Source organism: Syngnathus floridae, chromosome 2 (genome assembly GCF_059516105.1).
Source record: "Syngnathus floridae isolate MCC-2025c chromosome 2, RoL_Sflo_1.0, whole genome shotgun sequence".
Taxonomy (NCBI): domain Eukaryota; kingdom Metazoa; phylum Chordata; class Actinopteri; order Syngnathiformes; family Syngnathidae; genus Syngnathus; species Syngnathus floridae.
In genome coordinates this window covers 12,650,936-12,665,912 of record NC_142414.1, presented here as the reverse complement: position 1 = coordinate 12,665,912, position 14,977 = coordinate 12,650,936, and the positions used below count along the sequence as shown (strand labels likewise).

Genomic DNA, 14,977 nt, shown 5'->3' with positions numbered 1-14,977 from the left:
CCATGGTGGTCGAAAACGTTTCTATTTTTGCCACTTGCGCCAAACGATATTCATTTTAGGTGTACCTAATATTATGGCCGATGTGGGCAGGGCAAAAAAAGCGACTCATCCGAGGGGGCCTGGCTCAGCTTCGGACCATCAAGTTTCAAAAACGAGTAAGAAGGGGTGTATTGTTTAGTCATCGTAACACACGTTGACTTATAGTAATACTTTTGACATTGTCGAAAAAGAATTACTGCACCGCAAATTTGGATTGTTAGTCGTCAGACTCGTCTCGTTCCCAGCTAACATTAGCTGACGCTAACTTCCGGTGCTAACGCGCGCTGCTCGGCAACGGAAGCCGACAGGCTATTTCAACTCCACATTTCCTCGTCCTAAGCTAAACTGCTTTTCAAGTAAAATGTACGCTTGTTGCGTACTGGCTTGTCCAAATAGGCATACTTCTGGTGGCAAACTCAAATTCTACAGATTACCAACGGAATACCGAGCGTTTCAGGCCAAGAGGCGGCGTTTGTGGCTCCAAGTACTCCAGCAAGTGAATGGCAGCGCGGAGGAGCTCAAAGAAAATGCTCGCATTTGTGGCGCTCATTTCATCTCAGGTAAAGCTCAATACTGTTCATATGTAGAGACTTTCTTGCTTGTTTATCACCCTAAAAGTGCATTTTAAAGAATGCGGGTATGTTTGTAGGGGAACCGTCCATGGATCCGAACAATCCCGACTTTGTACCTTCAGTGTTTACAAACGTGAAGAGCAGCTCGCGACCCAGGAGCCAAAGCAGAAGGCAAGCGAATTCCACTACTTAACTCAGAATCATCTTGCGCTTGTTTGACATATTTCCAGCGTTACTTGCGACGTTTGAGCCGTGTGTTTATTCATGCTAAACTTTAAACATGAGCTAACTCTTGTTACAGCATCACAGATGCGTTATGTACACTGTCACCAAAACCCATTTTGCCTTAACGTTGTCTTATTGATTGATTAAAGCGTTTTTTTTACGACAACTTACAGGAATCATGGTAATTTTCTTACAATATGAAAGGGCACGAAAGCAATGGTGTAACATTGATATTAACGCATCAAAAGTAGATTTCTTATATTTTAGGGAGGATAAACGTTTTAGAAAATGGATAAATGAATAGAGGAGGCTCGATTTTGCCTTTCCTTCTGCTTGAATGGGTTTTCTGTGTTGTCCAGCATCTTCCTACAGTTTGAAAACATGCATGCATTCAATGAAGACGCCAAGTCAGATGCAAAAGTTCCACACAAAGTACCACCTTGAAAAAATACTTACTGTATCTTTTTTCTAACCAATTTTAAAATGCAGTAATATAGAAGGCTGAAGTGTTGATAAAAAAATCAATGAGTCAATTTTATGCACTGATACAATATTAACACTGCACTTTTATGTAAGAAAAGAAAAATAACTACTTAATGATACAATTAAAATGTATTCTATTTTAGTTAAATAACATTTCACTTAAAAGTTAAAATATAAACAGCCCCATAGCAGGCACATTCGTTTGCTTTATGTGGAATCACCAGAGATTTGACGGTTGCATTGAAAAGTATTAATAAGTTTCAGAATAGATTTTGGTACCCGTACCGATAATAAAATGTTGGTATAGTGATGTGATGGGTGGATGGAATTTTTTTTTTCATTACCCGTATATATATTTTTAAATTAATCGTCTGATTAATCGGTAATGTGATGTAATCTTCTTTGCAATATTTTCAAAGGATTGTTAGAGGACATGGAAAATGGCACTGGGGTCACCAAGACAACCAAGGCGCCAGAGACAAGTCCAAGGAAGCACTGATCAAAGATGAAGACCCTGTGATTCAGCAGCCCTCCCTCGAAATTATTAGAATTCAACCTTCACAAGATGCCCAGACCACACAATGTGCAATGGTACAATGTCCAAATACAAGTGACACAAGTTAGCTTGGGCATCGATACCCAAGAATCAACTGGAACCAGGACCATCATTCAGGTTCTTAATTTGTTTGTGTGTTTTGCAGACAGGAGAAGCATCAACCAAGGAGACCAAGAGTGACATCGAAATGAAAACTCCGTCTCCCTTGTTGAAATCTGAAAAATCCAGCCCTGTGGTGCTCCTCAAGCACATCGTTGCACCATCGGGCGTTTATCTGTGTGAGCTGTGCAATGAAAACTTCTCCACGGTCACACAGCTGGTCAGACATAAACTTGAGCATGAAGGACAAAGATCTCCTCATAGTGGCGATGTTCAGGAGGAGATGCCCACCAAAGTTTTGGCGGAGCCAGACGAGCCTGTTTTTCCATGCAACATTTGTGATCGAACATTCGGTGACCGCCAACTCTTGAAGCGTCATAAACTGCTCCACATGAGAGACGTCAGAAAGTGCCAGACATGCGGCGTGCTGTTCTGTCAACTTCACAGACGCGCGCCGTTGGTGGCTACGCCGGTCATCACGAGCGAGTCCGACGACGATTGTCCCGTCACAGAGTCAGGTTGCGACCTTGAACCGGGTGAGGTTGTGGAGGAGCTTGATGACTTTCAAACGGCCTGGGCTTTCATCCCCCTGCTAAAAAATGCTGCTAACCAAATCAGTGAACCCCAAGCATCAACTTCAAACATGGACCTGGAGTTTTTTTCTGAAATGCCACCTCCTCCCTTTCCCATTCATACGTTACATACAAAATCTGAAGCCTCCATGGAAGCTCCCCTATATCCACCTCCAAAGCTGCCACCGGCACTCCGGATGTTTTCTGCACAGTGCCTCACCTCAGCATTTTTCAAGGTTCAAAGAAACTATGACTATATTTTGAGCAAGGGAACGGATGTCCCAAATAACATTGTTGTCAAAACGGAACCACTGGAGATCTTACCAGATGTCCCTCCAGATGTGCCAAATGAGGAGCCGGAAGATCAAGCACCAACTGCTTATGATCTACAAATTGTTCTCTAACTGAAACTTTTCAAAACTAAGCTCAAATTTTGGGATTGTGCCTGGCAAATGTCACAATCCATTCCTAGTATAGTTTAATGCTGCTAGTTGTTTAATGTTATGTGACACTGCTAATAAATCTTTGTCATCAGCCACTGAATCAAATTGCATTTTTAGTCAGTATTTGCAACCTGTTACATGGTAAATGATTCCGCTCAGTTTTCACTGTTTTCACCCCTTGGTAATAAGAACTATTACCTAGTTATAATAAATAATTTGAAATAAAATTAGTCTTGACATCTTACTTAAATTTATTAAAATGGCTATTTCATTTTCACACAAAAACACAGAAATGTGGTTTTTGTACATGTTTTATTCATAAGCAAATTGCAATCAATAATGTTGATGTACTGTAAAAAAAAAAAAAAAAAAACACCTGACAAACATGCAAGCACAAAACGACATGGCTTTTGTTGATGCCTTGTCCTTGTCCCTTTTCTTCTGTGGGGTTAACTGGCAGTTGGCAAACCAATTAAATGGTACAGTAGCGCCACCAACTGATGCTGTCCTTCCACTGCAAGGAAACCAATACGACCTGATGGTAGCCTCTTTCCATGAAGTTTGCTGCCGGCGTTTGAAACGTACCTGTATTTCAAGACAGAAAATTTGCATTATGTTCTTGGTAAGGGAAAATGAATGGACGCATCATTATTGGACTGTAATTGTAATCTCCAGATGTGTAGAATTACACCGCATCATAAATTCTTACATTTACCCCATTCATTGAGAAAAGTAAAGCTTGTGGATCATAATTATGTGTCTATATGAACCACATTTTTATTGTAATTTTATTGAATTCTATTGGTAATTTGATTTAATGGTGTATTTTCTCACAGCTCCCACGTACAGATGAGCGTTTCCTGATCCGCTGTCTGCACCGCATTGGTCGTAAGGCTCCAGATCGCATGCGCGCGAGATGTAATTGGTCGAAACATCTGTCATTCACTGTTCTGATTGGCCATCATTTGCAGGCTAGCTTGCCGATTGGCTGACGCTTCCTCTGGATTATGTGGACGGCTTGGTGCTGATGCTGCGCGTCATCGAGTTCTGAGCATCATTTGGACCCAGTGAACAGAAAAACACGCGTGGCAAAGTGACTGTAAAACAGGAAGAAGCTCAAAGCTGCCGCTCGGCGAAAGGTGGGCTTATTTTCGGAACACACACTGATGAGCGCGCGGTGTCACATTGTTGGCGTGGGGGTCGGGGATCGACGCTCAAATATAAAATCAAACCGAGTGGTTGGGGTTACCTTGGTCTTTACCAAGAAGAATTGTCACAACACGCTTTGGGTGACGGCGTTTATTGGACGTCCTCTTGCATGTGTTGTGTCGGTGGAGGTCGCGCGCGGAGCAGCTGTGAGTCAACTAGTCCCTCCGGTCCACTGCATTGCGGAGCCACAGCGAGCCCTGCACTCCCGTGCACAGCGATGCGTTTAAGTAACCCATTTTGGCATGTCATGTCTGTGTCATAGCATTCGTACTGTATAGCGCCATTTCATTCTGGACTACTTTCCTGACTTGGACAAAAATGTTCCCAGATGACTTTAATAGTAATTGGATTTCAATCATAACTTGAAATTGATGAGTCAATATGACCACGGTGCCTCTGAGTAACTCATTTCTTCCCCCAAAAGACTTTGCACAAATTGTATACTGTTAGAAGTCTTTGTTAGAAAAGTCCCCACACTATTCAATTGAATTTTCAGGATAGATACTTGATACTAAAATGTTGGGTTGCTGCACATATGTGGGATTGGTGAATGGTGAATATGTAGGGGTTCATTGTAACATGTAAGATATTCTAAACTGCCCTCTGCCATTTCAGACTGGCAGCGATGGGCACGTTCAGCCGCCAGAAGTTCTTCCAGGAGCTCACTCATGGCTGCCTGCTGCCAACAGCCCAGCAGGGCCTCGAGCAGGTGTGGCAGCTGCTGTTGATCTGCCTGCTGTGTCGCCTTCTCTGGATGTTGAGTGAGTTTTTTTGTGTGTCCCGTCAGTCCCGGCGTACCCCGGGTGGTCATCTCCGTCTCCTTTTCTCTGGTAAGGCTTTCCCTCCGTTTTGAAGCATCTGGCCACAGTGGCTGGAGGATTCTATGTTCTCTACCTGTTCTTCGAGCTTCACATGATCTGGGTGGTCCTCCTGAGCCTCCTCTGCTACCTCTTCCTCTTCCTGTGTCGCCATTCAACCATGCGAGGCACCTTTCTCTCTATCACTGTGCTTATCTATCTGATGCTGGGGTAAGAACATCAGCCTTTGATATACTCTTTAACATTGATTTGTTCATTCATTCCTTTTCTTACCTGCTTATCTAATCATATCAAAATTGACTTAGAAGGCACTTTTCAAATCGCAGACGCTGCAATTCGCGAAAGCAACCTGTGCTTCATTTTGCCCAGTCGTAAGCTGTTTTTACTATATAGTGTCTATTTTTGTGTTGAAGTGCAAATATTCACATATTCTTTTATGAGAGATGACGAGTGATAAAGCAACAGATTTGTTTGCAATATTATTGTAATCTCACTTCTGACTCATTTATGTTTACGCCACACTTATTTTGTAGAATTTTGTAAAGTTGTCATAAGAAGCGCTAAGAAGAAACCCTGACTGTAATGTCATGTTTGCTCTGTATGATTTATTTGGTTGATGGTAACATCAATCAACCAATATTTATGAACAGTATGAAAAATCTGATATTTATTTTATTGAAACATTGATTCATTTATTAGTTGTTTCTGTTAAAAATATATGTATGAAGCTGAAAAAATTAATTGCATATTAGACTTGCAATTATCTTTCAGAATCATTTCGCCCTACTTTCATATAACGTACCTTTTATGGGTGAAATTTTAAGTTGAACCTAAAATTCACTCAAAACTTTACAACTAATTATGCTTGATTTGAGCAGAGAACTTCACATGATGGATACCACCAACTGGCACAAGATGAGAGGTAAGTAGGACAGCCGCCTGTCCTTTCATGCATTAATTATTCAAGGCCCGTTCCAAGTATTGGCCGCGCTATTCCAGGTTCACAGATGGTGGTGGCCATGAAAGCCGTCTCGCTGGCCTTCGATCTGGACAGAGGCGTCCTGACCGGGGTACCTTCTCCCATCGAATTCATGGGTTACATTTACTATGTGGGAACAGTCATCTTCGGGCCGTGGATCAGCTTCAATAGCTACAAAGAGGCTTTAGAAGGACGGAAGATGGTACGTGCAATGCAAAATCCACTCAGTAGAAATGGAAAAGTTGCACTTCACTATCTTTTTTTTTTTTTAATCCTCAGAGCCTTTCATGGTTGTTCAAAGTGTCTTTAAGCTGGGTGAAAAGTCAGATCTGCTTGGTTCTCTCCAACTGCGTAGCACCCTACCTCTTCCCCTATTTCATTCCTATCTACGGAGACAAGCTGCTAAGGAGGTGAGTGCAATACGGAGGCCACATGTGGATTTGCACTCTGATTTCTCGTTTTATATCATCATGCATCTGCTTACTTTTGGTCTTGTCATAGTAAAAAGAGAAGAAAAACAAGGTAAGGAATTTTTTTAATTCATGTGAGCATTTCAAAGCATGCTTATGTTTGGTTTGACTGTTTACTAAAACTAAAAACCTTCTCGTCTGTTCTGTTTCTGCTTAGAGGCTCACTGGCTAAGTAAGTACATTGTTGGATTGTGCATTTACACAGCACATGTTGCATGACATTGATCAGATTTACAATGAGCAACATTAAATTATAGCATTATGTATTCATTAAAAATAAATGTTGCTACTTTTGCAAGTCACTGTACAGTTGGAACATTGCGCTTAAATATTTAAAACTAATTACACAATATTAGCTAGAAAAAAAAGTACTTGTTAAAATTGAACATGTGATGATTACCATGTACTGAATATGCAAATGTAATGTCTGGAATGTCCCATGCCCAAATAGATTAAACTAAAATAAATGCCACATTTGCACTTTTGGTAGGATGCTAAGTGCATTGGATGTGGTGCACGCGCGAGTCCAAGAAAGTTGTCTCAATTGACAGCGATGACCTTTTATAGATTTTAAGGGAGCCCAGAAAAATAAAAAATCTTTTTTTTCCCCCTAGGTGGTTGTTGGCTTACGAGAACACGCTGTCTTTCCATTTCAGCAACTATTTTGTTGCTTTTTTGAGCGAGACCACGGCCACTCTGGCCGGAGCCGGCTTCACCGAGGAGAAAGAAAACCTCAAATGGTCCGTAAATGAAAGCATCGTAATGGGCGGCACGGGCTCGTATAGTCCACACATTAAAAGAGACTTTTGCTTTGTAGGGATCTGACGGTGTCAAAGCCGCTAAATATCGAGTTTCCTCGCTCGATGGTGGAGGTGGTCACATCATGGAATCTGCCCATGTCACGCTTTCTTCACACCTGTGAGTTGGAATGTTCATATGCGACAATGCAATATGAATTCATCACGGCTCCTTTTTATGTTTGTTAGATTACTATGCTTATCAGTCAATAGCTATGTTCAATTCCGTTTTTTGCCCCTATCTGTAGCTTACTTTTACATGCATTCATATAAACAGTACAATTCAATTTTTTTCTCCCAAAATTGACCCAGGCCTCTTTCATATGTGAATGTAGATCACGTGTATGCAATGCATTTGCAGTATGAATGCTCATCGGTACACATCTGAGCTTTACATCACCAAAAGCCAAATATTTGCTACGTGTGGGCAGGCGATCGTGCTTTGAAGACACATTCTGCGTTTTTTCTCAGGTTGGAGTGACTATTCCTACGGGACTCGGCATTTTGACAGAAAGTCAATTCGGAGAAGTCTTGTCATGTTGCTTTTAACAAGCTTGAAGCCTCTTTTTGAAGATTTCCTCCTTCTGTCAAACTGCTTTGTGTTATGAAGTGAACTGAGTTGAGTTCACTGCCACCATATAGCATTCGTATATCTGTATGTCGTATTGTAAGCAAGTCTAAAAAAAAAATAACTGCCAGTTTTATTTTGTAGACGTATTTCAAAGTGCTCTCAAATTTGGGACTTTCTCTGCCGTCATGGTGACGTACGCAGCCAGTGCCCTTCTGCACGTAAGTGACAAAGCATTCAGACTAACCCTCCATATATTATTAATCAAAGTATTAATTAATATTGGATTGATTAAATTGACTTATGGTTGTGCCTGATAGGGGTTGAGTTTCCATTTAGGTGCCGTGCTCCTGTCCCTGGGCTTCATCACCTACACTGAGCACGGTGAGAGTCTGTCAAATACAAGGGTGTCAAACATACGGCCCACGGGCCAAAACAAATTACAATCTTTCAATAAGAGAAACTGTTGTTAAATACACATTTTGTCCACTACAGGGCACACTGATAACTAGTACTAGTCTGATAGTTTGATATTATGTGTAGACAGTATGAGCTTCAGTCCGCTCCGTTGTTTGGTTTTATATGGATTTTTGACTACTGATTTGATTTGACCAAATAACCAAGTGGCTATAACAAACTTACTAAATGCCCACTTACCGCTTAAATGAGTTCCTGAAATTATTACATAATTAATCTAATTGCCTCAACTTTATGTATTTGTATGTATACAAATCACACACCAAGCAGCCTCTTTCTGAATCATGCCCATTTGGGTTTGTCTGTTGTGATGAGTCAGTTGAGGGTGTGAAACAAATTGGTCCTGCCCATTTGAGAACAAATTGGGCTAAATGTGACCCCTGAACTCAAATGAGTTTGACACGTCTGCTCTAATGTCTCCTTTCCACACTTAACTTTGCAGTAATGGCTGATTGCAGCCGCCATTAGGCTCCATTTCTGTGCACTGCGGTACAATCATTTATTTGTCATCGCTCAAGCTCTTTATGTTAATGCCTCGGCCCTGCTCTGTTTTTGCGTCAGTGCTGCGAAAGAGACTGGCGGCCATTTTCAATGGCTGTGTTCTGTCCAAGAAATGTCAGCCGAACTGCACCCACCAGAACAAAAAGGTGATGTACCTGTCTCTTTTTTTATTTCTCTTTTCTCTCCACGGCTCTTTGTTTACTGTGCATGAACACTTTGCTGAGTCTTGCATCCTTGCTCTCTATTAGACCTCTGCTAGATATGGCTGATATTACTTTTTACTGTTTTTTCCCCCCCTTTTAGCCTTTGTGCATGACCTGGTTGCAGGTGCACACTGCAGACTATGGCGTTTTCCACATGTTAGCATTCGCATAAAGATAGCAGCCTTAGAGGCAAAGTTATGTGGTTGTTTAAAATACACGGGGTGTAATTCTATATTTGATGTTTGGTTTGACAGTAAACTTCAAGTGGAAGTGGCAATAAAGCGTTTGAAACCTTTGGAAGGTAGACCTGCTAAATATAATAATGTAAAAACATTGTCAGTGTCAAACATGGAGCTCGTTGAACAACTAGTAGTAATTCAAGTTGAGGTATAAAATGGTGACGTAAGCCCATATTAGAAAGCTTTGCAGTGGCACATTAATAAAAACATTGTTCAATGTGTACCACTCACAGAGGGTCAGTTAAAGGAGACTCTTTAAATAGAGCAATTGTTGTGAATTGTGAAGTGATTGCGGATGTCTGTGGTCAGAGGATGTATTAGTTGTGTGTGCAGAAATGATGCTATCATAAGCATCAACAAAGAGATTTGTGCAAGATCTATATTTTGCAAAGGGTTAGATAAAGGTGAATGTCAGGTGAAGCAAAATATCAATTTCTCCCCGTAAACTAATGTGGAAGATTTTGTGCTTTAATTATCAAGGAAACTACATCTGCACCAGTTAAAATGTAGCAGACTCAACGGTCTTCCGGGCCTTGTCAAGTGATATAATTTAGAGTTAGTGTGTCTGGCAGGATGCCCAGAAGGGAAAAGAAAAGCTGTTATGCAGGATTGCTTTGACAAATCCTGAGAATCAGAAAGGGAGAAGAGGGATCCCTGCAAACAAAATGCTTCCTACATGAACTTACGGTGTTGCCTCAACCTCTGCAGGTATTTTGGGTTTACATGATCAACGTAGCATTCAGCGCTCTGGCAATAGTCCATTTGACGTATCTGGGTTCAGTGTTCAATTCCAGTGTGGACTACATGGAAGAAGATGAGGTGAGCTTCATATATTTGAATTCATTTGGGCCAACATACCCAATCAGTCACATGGTCCACGGGAAGTTGTATTATTTAGATCCTCTGCAGTCCGTGGGAAGGCCAAAAGCAAGTCCATTTATTTATTTATTTGTGTGATAATAATTTTAACTACGAATCAAAGGGTATTTCAAATATTTTTTGTATTGTTTGTTTATATTTAAAATACCATTTTGTAGCTGTACTGTGCGAAGGTACAATGTTGCATAAATTTAACGTGGCAATATTTCATGTTTTACCAATCATATGCGAAAAATTCATGTTTTTCACTTTTAGTGGTGTTATTCAAATCAGAATTTTCAGTAAAATAAAACTGACCCAAAAAAAAAGAAAAAAAAGTTCCTTGAGATGCGCCAATACCGAGTTCGAGTAGAAATTTAAGTTTATTTTGAGATAGCACCAATTCGTTGGAATGGCCCATATGTAGCTATTGTATATGGGTAGTTCTCTAAGTATGGTCTAGATTTGCGACATGAGAGCCAAAAAATAAAATTGCCCCCTCCCTACAGGATGACATAAGCCATCACACCATTCAGAAGTGGTCAGAGCTGAGCTGGACAAGCCACTGGATCACATTTGGATGCTGGATATTGTACCGCCTCGTTCTCTAGATTGGAGAACGGGCAAAAGAAGCAGCAATAATGAGCGTTCTCTTCCCTGTGACTGTCAAAGAAGCAATCGATCGCCAGGTTGGCACCATTTGGTGTCTGCTTCATGTGTCATCCCAGCCTGCTGAGGACTCCTTTTGATATCCTCACCACTCTCCTTTCTCTTTTTCTATGGACGCCATCTTGTTTTTTCCGAGTGCTCATGTTGTGACAGCAGTTACTGATGTCTCCCTGCGAGTCACAATCAATAGCGATCACCGTGGCGGGGATCGGCTCGTTCTCTCTGGGGGTTGACTTGTTATCTCCGCGCCAGATGAGCTTTCCGATCACCTCTAGTGATTCATAATCATACTTTGTATTTTCCCTGATGATGATCAACAGATATTGTACAATGTCCTTATGTTCAGCGGTTCCCATTTAAAGAACAGTGAGCATCTATGGGAAAAAACATTTCTAAACCAACGTCACTCTTCCAAACGAGCACGTGTCAAACGGTGAATTTTCATAAGGATTAATAGAGCACAAATAATATTCAAATATTCATTTCATTTGTCACGTATTACTTATTAGTTATAGGTGGTTGCCCTAAGCCCAAGATGACTATAGAGAGGGAGTTTGAAGTAACAAAAAAATACAACACTTTTTGTCATATTTGTTAAAAGAGTCAAATGATCTGTAAAAAAATAAAACAACAGCGTTCTCTGGCCTCTAATTTAGATCTGCAATTAACCAGCACACCAGAGGAAAAACAACCAATGAGAGACAGATGTGATTTATGAGCTGTCAATCATCTGTCATAAACTTGTGGGCACTCTACCTTAGTTGTGATGAAGTGTTACTAAATAAAACACAATACTTTATTAGTTTCATTTTGTGCAAGATTGCTGAGGTGTGCCCATCAGTATCATATTGTACTGCCAAGTTCAAACCACACTTTGGGAAAAAAAAGTCACTTTTCTTAAAACTCCCACTTCATGTTAATTATGTAAAGCAAAAGTGACTAAACAGTAATATTTGGCAACGATCGTGACGCTTGGCAACCAATGAATAATCATTTTTACTATTTATATCTGTTGTTTCTCTTTCGGAATTTTTAGATTTCGAATGTCAACTAGCAAATGCATTTTGAGGTGTAAAAGTCATTTGATTTTGCAATTACTACGTTCATTCGTAAATTCACGTTTGGAATCAGCATAGTGTTTAATTTATTCCTCTCAATATTAATTTTAACAGAGGCTTTTGTAGAGATGATTATACCATTTGTCTTGTGTATTTCTCCTCAACCACAGATTACCATGTGATTACCTGAAAAAAATGTCTGACTGCTAATACATATTCTCTGTGTAGTTGTGACATTCAAGGATTAAATTGTAAGTGCAAGCAAAGTGTTATATTAGAGAGTGAAGGCTCTATTTGCCCAAGTCTTGCACAGCGTGTGGCAAAAGTCTATGTGAATGAACCCCGCTGCAGAAAATTGAGCATTCACTGCTCACTTCAGCAGCCGATTTCAATGAATATATTTTTTTCCCTATGAATGTGAATGAACGGATCCACCTGTGATAATCGTTTTATAAAATTTTACATGAAACCTGTTTCACTGTCACGTGGTGTTTGTTGAACGGGTCGGCAACTTTAAACATTCAGAGCCATTTACATCATACACCAGCAGCCACAAAACCATTTTGAGATCTAAAGTGAATACAACACTATTTTTTTTTTTTTTATGGACCTAGTATATTTATTTTCAAAAGAAAAGGAAAACTTCCAAAGGTGAAAAAAGTCCACCCGCATTCCTTGTGAGGATAAAATGGTTTGAATAATGGATGGATGAACCCAAAGCCAAAGCAGATGGGTGAAAGAGGTTCCTGCTATAAAAAGTATCAATAGTCACATTCAATTCATGTAAGAAAGAGTTGTTTATTTGAATAATTATTTACAAGAAAAATGTATAGACTGTTAAACAGTCCATACTGAGGATGAGTTGGGAAAGGGTGACAAAATGGGGTCTTGCTCTGAGCAATGATTTTTTTGGGGGGAGACTGGAGTACAAGCATCCAGCATGTTGGGTGGACAGTGTGGTCACAGATAAAGGCTGAGAACATGGGAAAGGGAGAGACATCTGGAATCCGTTTGATTTTCCTTCTCTGTGAGAGAGAAATGAGCAAATGTCGTGTTGGAAGGCCACCCAACAATCCGGCTCGGGGGCGGTGAACTCGGCTTAGCCCTGCCTGCTCCGAGGACCCCCGTGTTTGCGACGGCAGGAGCCCAGCAACGTCTCCAGTGCCATCTTCACAAAGGCCTGGAAGTTACTGCTTCTCTCCCTTCGGCTGTCCTGCGAGGGGATGAAACACGGACAGATAGCTTCACTGGGCACTTAACAAGAATTGTTTCACACTCGTATTATTAATTGTATTTAAATCAGTAATTCTTTTGCTTACCACTAGAGACAACCTAACAAACTGAAAGATTCACTGCTTTAGAAGCATTGTTGAACTAATACAATTCCAAATCCTGTTTTCAGCCGCTCAACATTCTGCCATTTGTGTTGTTTCCATCTTTGTGTTGAATCCCTTGAAGATATTTTCAAATATCTGTTTTAACTTTTCGAAAAACAATGGTGAACATTTACTGAAAAGATGCGGAGATAATGGAGAAAAGATAACAGTTTTATCTACCGTGAAAAAAATAATGATTTGCAGGCAGCTATAAGTGTCACATATATAAGTACTAGAGTAACAGTTAAAAATATTGCCTCATTCTAATCTTCGTAATAATCTGTTAACAGACAGTGATAGGAAAAAATATTTTACACGTACGTACATTCTGTAAATTACATTTTTATCGATTAATCGATGGAATAGTTGATGGAATAATCGCTTCTAAAAATATTTGATAGCTGCGGCCCTAATGTCTTGTGCTTCATATAAATGCTTACCTCCTTGCTTCTTGTTGTCATCTCCTTTCTGATCACCTTTCTTCGGCTGCTCTTTAGGACTCTGAGGTTGCTGCGGAAACATGGACACATCAGAAAATTTTGTGAAGAAAAGACGATGTTACAGATATGTACACTAGTAACCATTTTCCCACCTTGGTAGTTGACTTCTTGTCCGACTTGTTACCTAAAAACATTGACGGTTACCGTTAATAAAACTGGACGATGTGCTGCGAGTTTGTGGACGTTACCGTATGTTTGCTCACCTTTCGTTCCTGGCATTTTGGCTGTGCTCCAGAGTCGATGCTGTTTTGTTCAGAATGCGGTGCTAAACGTGCTGTTCCACGCGGTCATTTATGGTCGGTGTGGCTGAATAGCTGGGCCAGCGGGGCCCCTTCGAGAAAAAGCGGTGCTAAACAAGCAAAGAGCCCCGTCAGCTGAGCGGCGCGTCCTGCGGCTCTGCACCTCTGTGCTGAGCCAGGCAAAACCGCCCAGCTGACCTTGTCATACGTCAAGCCACTGGAACTGTCAGTGCATCTATTGTTCGTGGCATGTCAATATCAAAACACACCCTTTCATAAATAGGACAGGAAGTAGCACAATTGAGGGGACTTGAGTCACATGACTTAACTTGAGACGTAAGAAAGTGACAACATTTTTGGACTTGGGAGTCAAGATAATTTAGTTTCAGAAACTAAAATGGTTTGATCTGCTAACTGTTTGATATCAAGGTGTGAAAATATCACACTAAGGATTCTAATCTCAAGTCATTTTACTAGAGATTTGATTTGGTTCTGAAAGATCAGATTCAGGCCGCTCCCAACCGCCCCCAATCTGCTTTATCAACAAAATGAGATTCAGGCCACTCCCAACCACCCCCAATCTGCCTCATCACTTTAGCAGTAGGCATTTTCCAAAAATGCCTATACGTATTATGTATATAGTTAGAAACCATGCTAATTATTGCTCGCTTGATTGGTTTTACCATGTTTAATAAGTTAAAGTCAAAACATTTTAAAGTGACCCATGCATCTTTCTATTTTTCTGTATTTGTTTTTTTCAGAAAAAATTTGGGCCCCCTGATCTATGTGAAAACACTGATCATGACTTGTACGAGTATTTATCTGCAATGATAGGAAAATACAATTATTTGAAATTATTTAATGTTACTGCAATACACATTCAACAAGATATATGAACAAATATATTTGTTGAACAAATATAAATTTGCTTGTCCCCCACCGACAGCCTAACAAAACCAAAACTAAAACATGCCAGGGGTCACAAATAAAAACTATAGTGAAAAACAAAAAAAACACTAAAGACATT

The 14,977-nt window shown here is 40.4% G+C and overlaps 2 protein-coding genes and 1 long non-coding RNA gene across 4 annotated transcripts; 2 read left to right on the top strand and 1 right to left on the bottom strand.

The window, feature by feature from the left end:
* The first annotated feature begins 99 nt into the window (after window positions 1–99).
* On the top strand, window positions 100–3,080 carry LOC148401819 (uncharacterized). Its single transcript, XM_088369362.1, has 4 exons — window positions 100–599; window positions 689–782; window positions 1,739–1,910; window positions 2,021–3,080. The coding sequence occupies exons 1-4, from the start codon at window positions 401–403 to the stop codon at window positions 2,948–2,950; spliced, it is 1,395 nt and encodes a 464-aa protein (XP_088225488.1). The 5' UTR covers window positions 100–400; the 3' UTR covers window positions 2,951–3,080.
* A 909-nt stretch (window positions 3,081–3,989) lies between these two features.
* Window positions 3,990–12,308, top strand: LOC148401818 (protein-serine O-palmitoleoyltransferase porcupine-like). Of its 2 annotated transcripts, none has more exons than XM_088369536.1 (15): window positions 3,990–4,128; window positions 4,814–4,959; window positions 5,034–5,226; window positions 5,895–5,938; window positions 6,016–6,197; window positions 6,275–6,405; window positions 6,497–6,517; window positions 6,623–6,637; window positions 7,080–7,205; window positions 7,283–7,383; window positions 7,975–8,051; window positions 8,151–8,214; window positions 8,869–8,954; window positions 9,959–10,069; window positions 10,618–12,308. In XM_088369536.1, the coding sequence occupies exons 2-15, from the start codon at window positions 4,824–4,826 to the stop codon at window positions 10,717–10,719; spliced, it is 1,389 nt and encodes a 462-aa protein (XP_088225662.1). In that variant the 5' UTR covers window positions 3,990–4,128; window positions 4,814–4,823; the 3' UTR covers window positions 10,720–12,308. The 2 variants fall into 2 exon arrangements, with proteins under 2 accessions (XP_088225662.1, XP_088225663.1); XM_088369537.1 differs by having other exon boundaries at window positions 4,076–4,128; window positions 4,814–4,907; window positions 4,986–5,226.
* A 305-nt stretch (window positions 12,309–12,613) lies between these two features.
* Window positions 12,614–14,046, bottom strand: LOC148401817 (uncharacterized). Its single transcript, XR_015857076.1, has 4 exons — window positions 13,915–14,046; window positions 13,804–13,835; window positions 13,652–13,721; window positions 12,614–13,048 (listed from the first exon to the last, which is right to left on the bottom strand). It is a non-coding gene; the product is annotated as an uncharacterized LOC148401817 (long non-coding RNA).
* Between the last annotated feature and the right edge of the window lie 931 nt (window positions 14,047–14,977).